This window comes from Opisthorchis viverrini (genome assembly GCF_000715545.1).
Source record: "Opisthorchis viverrini unplaced genomic scaffold opera_v5_8, whole genome shotgun sequence".
Lineage (NCBI taxonomy): Eukaryota > Metazoa > Platyhelminthes > Trematoda > Opisthorchiida > Opisthorchiidae > Opisthorchis > Opisthorchis viverrini.
Genome location: NW_008751664.1, coordinates 1,174,546 through 1,180,545, shown reverse-complemented (window position 1 = coordinate 1,180,545; position 6,000 = coordinate 1,174,546). Strand labels below are relative to the sequence as shown.

Below are 6,000 nucleotides of genomic sequence, written 5' to 3'. Positions count from 1 at the left end.
TCCGATCAGATTGATACATCATACACGCTACTGCGTTGCTCTGTGTGATAGATGAGATGTAGGGCTCAGAAAGAACACAACCATTTAAAAACACGAAGCTCAAAAAATGATTTTCTAGTCGCAGACAAGACTGCTGTGCCATACGTTTATACTCTAGCCTGAAAGACGTTCCATGATCTTTGATTTCACATAATGTAGATTGAGTGGGCCATTACGCGGTCAAATGGTGTCCATTCCAACAAACGACTAAGGACAACCCGTGAAGGCCTGGACCTACGCTAAAGACAATCTTGAAATTTGAATTTTCGCATCCTTTTGAACTGGTAATCAGTTATCTAAACTACTTCGTTGGTGGAAGTAGACTCATTGAGCATATTCGAATCGAGGCTTCACAAGCACTCCTATTGCAGCTACATTGAAAAACGTCGGTGGTGCATTCAAATTTAAGGTAATCTGCTGAACGGTAGATTGCCCAGCAGTGAATGAAAATAGCTAATATTACCGACCTCCGTTATCCAATGTCTTACTCCATCCTGGAACTGAAAGTTGAGAGCCTCAGAACCCACCGTCGGCTAATTCTGTAGTCGAGTGTACCGGAGTACACCTTAAGCTACATTTGAAGCTTTTTTCTCCAACATCAAAGAGGGCAACAATAATCAACCGAGTAAGAGTACGCTTGGTCATCCGTGGCGTGGTGGCTCGCAACGAACGAACTCTTTTACTTTACAACTCCAGGCTTCCGGAAGTCCTAGGGTTTCTCGGTTGTTTAGTGTTGAAGAGCCTAAAATCAGGCCACAAGGCGTCTTCCCTCGCAACTTCATCAAAACAATACTAACTGAATTCTGGGTGACTAAATATTCCTTCTTCACAAAGTATGCGGTATAGACAATCTGGAATATGTGCGTAACACTGAACAAGACCATCCCGTTGCTCCTGTTGGTGGGCCCCTTCTGGCTTCACAAATGCTTTGACGTTTATCAGTTCACACAGGCTCACCTCTAAACCGCCTTGTTCTAATAAGACCGCCGGCACGCATCTTCAATTAACAGCATTGCACGGATAATATCGACTTCATTGAGGACCACCAATAATGATAGAACACTAATGGATTTCAGGTGTAGCTGTCTGCAGCACCAGAGCATCCTCTTCGATTCTGCCTGTCAAGCTTTCTTCGACCTTATTTAGCTGGTGAGCACTCACAAAAAGGGAGTGCCTTGCTACAACAGAAGTCAGCGGAAATTATAGATGTCGCGTGCCACGTCATTCAACTATCAATTGTATTTCTTTACATACTAATGGTCGACACAGCGCGCTTCGGCTATAACCTACGACCACACCATAAATACCAGCCGTTATTCTCGTAATTGTGTAAACTGCTCAACATAGAAAGAGACTCGTACTCATCCCTCTATTAGAGTTAATGCGTTGTGATGCTTCGAATAAAATGAATATACACCCCAGCATTTAAATGAGCGTTAAGGTAATTCAGTGTGTTAAACATTTGGTAGTGCCACAAACCGACTTACATTCGTAGCATCAAAAAATAAGAAGAATGATTTTTTCAGCAACAATACACTCAGACGGCACGACATTTTACTTACGAAATTCACAACGAGCTGAACCCCCTAACCACAATTGGTTCGGACCGTAGTACCTGAAAAAGTGTCCTTATTGCGGTGGCCGTTAAACTGAACGGTGCTTTGTTCGGGTTTCACCACTGCGATACAATTGGGGACAGTTATATTATTACTAGCGCTTGTAATATGCTTTCTTCTTTACCATTCCTAAGTCAGCAAGTATATACCATCGAATGAATGAACGTTAAAATTATTTAACTTCGTTGTTTTCTGCTACACCTCAGGGATCATCTTCCGCGGAGACTTGCGCGGAATTTCTACACCCGTAAATATTTGCAAGGATGGATACTGTGTCCCTTCATTTCTTTTAAAGTGATGCGATTTCCTCACTGTCAGATATCTGTGGCCCATGTGGCCTTACTCTACACTGATACCTACCGCCGTAACCGCAACCTCCCGAATGTTCGTATAGGAACTTCGACTGTTGCACTTTTTACGTCCGCTTCAGCAACTGAGTGGCTATTGTACTTTTTGCATCCCGGAGCAGTCAAGTCTTTTTCAGATGGAAGATTTCTCAACCGAATTCAAGGAGAATCTAGCGTTTCACCGCAGGTGTGTTTTGCAACGCGCGCTTTTAACGCTTTGGTTACGTAATCTCGCGCCCGATTACACACTGCAATATAATATGCGTTAGCTGCACCATTCTCAAACTCCGCGTTAATTTAGCAAGGTGAAGAACGGTTTTGGCCCGCAGATTTATTTATCCTTCATGCACACTGAGTCCACTGCTTGCAGGATGAGCAAAACATCTCAGAATGAGCCTTGCAGTGAGCATTATGGCTGCTCAACAAGCAATTCTATTTAAAAATCAACAACTGTTTAAAACGTGATGGGACTCGGGGCAAAAATTTTTCACCTTTTTTTGGAAGTTTCATTTCTTTAGCAACCAGTCACCCTATTCAAGGTGCTCTCTGGCCTCGTCTTTCGGGGGTTGATGGATTGTTGGAGAGCCAGATTTGTGAGAATCAAGCTGGGTTTTGCCAAGTTTGAAGATGCATCGATCCTAGCTTGAATTGGGGACGAATTCTTGAAAAACGCCGCCCTTCCAGACGCCCTGAGCTGTTCATTTTTATTGATTTGAAAAGTGACTTGATTCAATCGATCATCAGCAACTTTGGCGGTGTGTTGTGATCAAGTGTCGCTTTCAGTTTTATGACATATACGAGGCACTATATGCGAAATTCTGTGGTCGCGTGCGAGTATACGGAAGAGCTTCGCGTGAGTGCACCACGCAGTGGTTATTCGGACTTCTCTCTCACACCTTTTTCTTTCAACTTTTCCATGGACATGCTGCTTGACATTTCGCACTCGCTCAAAAACTTTGAGTGTGCGGAGGATACTGCCATCTATTGTTTGGGTTCCTCTCCAAATATTAATGATTTTAAGTAACCCATATAACTCTGCTACACGCTTTGGAGTCAGCTTTGCACCTGTAAAATTTAAACCGCTGTTACAAGATAGGGTGATATCAAATCCAAGGGCCTACAGACGAGCTAATCGGTGTGGCAAATAAATTGGCCTACCTGGGCTGCCCTACTCGCTCCGGTGGACTGGTTGAAGAGGAGGTAATTCCTCAACTCGGAGAAGCTGATATCACCAACCGCCTACACCTGTGGCGCCGATGTCACGTCAGTTTGCCTGTCAAGTACAGTTTACACTGCCGTGATTCTATTGATGATTGCTTTATGGAATCCGGACGTGGCCTTTATGCGCAGGGGTCACATAGAAGGTGTCTGTGTTTTAAATTCAGTTTCTCCAGGGAATTTGTCAGGTCTAGTTTGAACATCGGATTAGCAATGCCGGATGGTCCTGGGGAGAAGGGAATCTTCCCCAATGGATGAGTTAGGCTTCATAGGTTACGCCTGTTATGGTATTTACTCCACATACCAGAAGATCGTCTGCCTGATAGAGCTATTCTTGCTCAGCCCTGTGCTGAGTAGAGGCGGCCGAGAGGTGAAAAGTATAAGATCTGGCGACGAAGTACTAAAGCAGTACTCGAAAGACTCCGTCGGGTGGGCAAATGCCACCTTCCTGGATGGGGACTCGGGGCTCAACTCATCAATAATTAGTGTCATTGGCAAAAGTGGCCTAATCGCGCCCATGCTTCATGGCTACCGTCTTCAGTGCGTAACCTATCACTTACTGAACTGGCCAGATATGCCATGTTCAAGTCTTGACTCTATGTTCCAAAGTCTACCGTTTTCCGGCGGTCGAAATAGTAACAGCCGGAATTAATGAGGCAGTGGTACATGGTTCACAGCGGATAAATGGGAAGTTACATTTGAAACGAATGTTAAATAATTTTGCGTGCCTAACGGATAAAAAGTTTGCGCTATGGCTTTGTGTGTGACCATAATTGATGAAACTTGTTGTGTCAAAATCTATGACACGATTTGCTGGGGTATGTTTGCTTTCTGCCACATGGATATTAAGTGTTTCATCAAATTGGTGAACCCGGAAGCACCCATATTATTATTGTGTCAAAGCAACAATGTTGAACCATGTATGTGGTTGTTATTCCAGTAATGATATCAGTGTATTTATTATGCTGATGGTTAAATACACTGAGCGGTCGTAAGCGTAGTTGGATCTTCAACTGTTACCTGGCTGTTCCTCAGCGTAAGATAGGTTTGCTGTTGCCACCTATCCTTGCACATCACACCAACCGTGGGCAATTCGTGGCTACGGAGTGTAATGTCAAAAATGTCACTAGCAATTAGGCTTCTTTGCTGTAAAGCGTATGGAGTGTTTTTATCCCCTTAATTTGGTAAACTATAGTCATCTGCAAACTGCATGTGCGTCTGCGATAGACTCAGAAGCGCCTACGGTTCATGAAAAATCCGAATGAATGTGCCATAAAGTGGTCACATTGTGCTCTATGACAAGATAGACAAGGTTTTTTGAGTGCGACCTTTTGGAATAACATCCAGTTAGCTGACACAACGCGATCCCCGTGCAGAACGGTTGTGTGAATGTGGTTAACAAGTTAGTCGGTTGGGTCCCTCAATAAAGGCAATTTGATGTTCAATGTTATAAATTTTGTCAACCACATATAAGTCAACAAATTACGTAGAACACAAGGTATATGAAAACTCAGAAAATAAAACTACCCACGAAAGCTGAAGCAAAACAAGATCATTTGTGATTTATCGAAGTGTTTTCGGCAATCTTCAGGATGGTGTGTCATGTCAAAAGGGGTTCCAAGGCGTCAAGTCCAGTGTTTAAAGGTTATTTAACATTCAGTGATGATAGCTAATTTTTGGTGCATAACCTAACCCAAGAACGAATTATAGCGGAAGAAAACGCACTCACCGCACATTCTTAGAGCAGAATCTGAATGGCTCTGGAGGAAGGCGGTTTGCCGAAGGAAATGCCACTGCTCAGTTTCGAGGGAAAGGCTTGTGCAGCCTTATGCTAATAAAAAACACGCATTTTACAACACTTAATATTTTTTACAAAATACTGACGATTTGTTTGTCCCCGCAGTCACAGCCGTATGCGGTGAAGTGGCATCTGCAAAACGATAACGCCATCTTGAAAATCCGCAGCAAAAGTGCGGTATTCATTTTAAAAACCTTCTGATTGGAGGTCATTGCTGGCGTCGAAAAGGTTGTGGGTGCAAATGCTTTATGACACCAAGAAATTTTTTGACGTATTTGTAATATTTTAGTCACATTTTAGATAAAATTCTTTCGACAACAGCGTAATAACTTTTATTTTGTGAGAACTGATGAAAAAACGCACTCAGTCAACATGAAACCTTGATAAAGTTATAAATTCTATAATTATTGACTGCAGAATTAAGCTTGGACCGAATCCTTTGACAGACTGGACCCTCGATATTGAGCATAAGCAAAATTGCCCAAAAAATTTATCATGGCATGAAATATGGGGATTACGATTGTACTGCAAGTGAACTCGCTGAATCTTCCCAGGTAAATATTCCAAAATAAAGCAAAAGTAAATTTGATATTACCAGCTACGTTTGGATTAGTTATGTTCGGTCAGTTATAAATTAGGTTAAGACCCTACGCTGATCGTTTAAGGAAACTTTTTACAATTGTTCCATTCTGTGCGCCTGAAATTCCTGATCAATAATTCAATTTCTGTGACACAAGTCTGTTATATTTAATATTCATCGTTGTCGAGACTAAAATAAAAGGCCCTATGATCACCGTCTCCTAACAGTGGCATCTTAAAAATGCTACCAAGAGTTTTGGATCACGGAGAAATTGCAAAACTCAGAAAATTAACAAGTGCTCTTCTTATGGAAACTGCTTCAGTGAAACTTTACCCGTGGGCAACGTTCTACCTATAACAAGGTCCAGGTATTTACTACTCAAGATCAAGTTTTTAGCCCAAC

General features: G+C 42.4%; 1 protein-coding gene across 1 annotated transcript in view; it reads left to right on the top strand.

Moving 5' to 3' along the window:
• Nucleotides 1–3,126: 3,126 nt before the first annotated feature.
• Nucleotides 3,127–6,000, top strand: part of T265_12636 (hypothetical protein) — a gene marked incomplete at both ends in the record, with an annotated part of 49,983 nt that continues 47,109 nt past the window's right edge. The window contains 2 exons of the mRNA XM_009164718.1: nt 3,127–3,443; nt 3,493–3,760. Coding sequence (XP_009162982.1) covers nt 3,128–3,443; nt 3,493–3,760 — 584 coding nt within the window. The remainder of the gene's footprint in view (nt 3,444–3,492; nt 3,761–6,000) is intronic.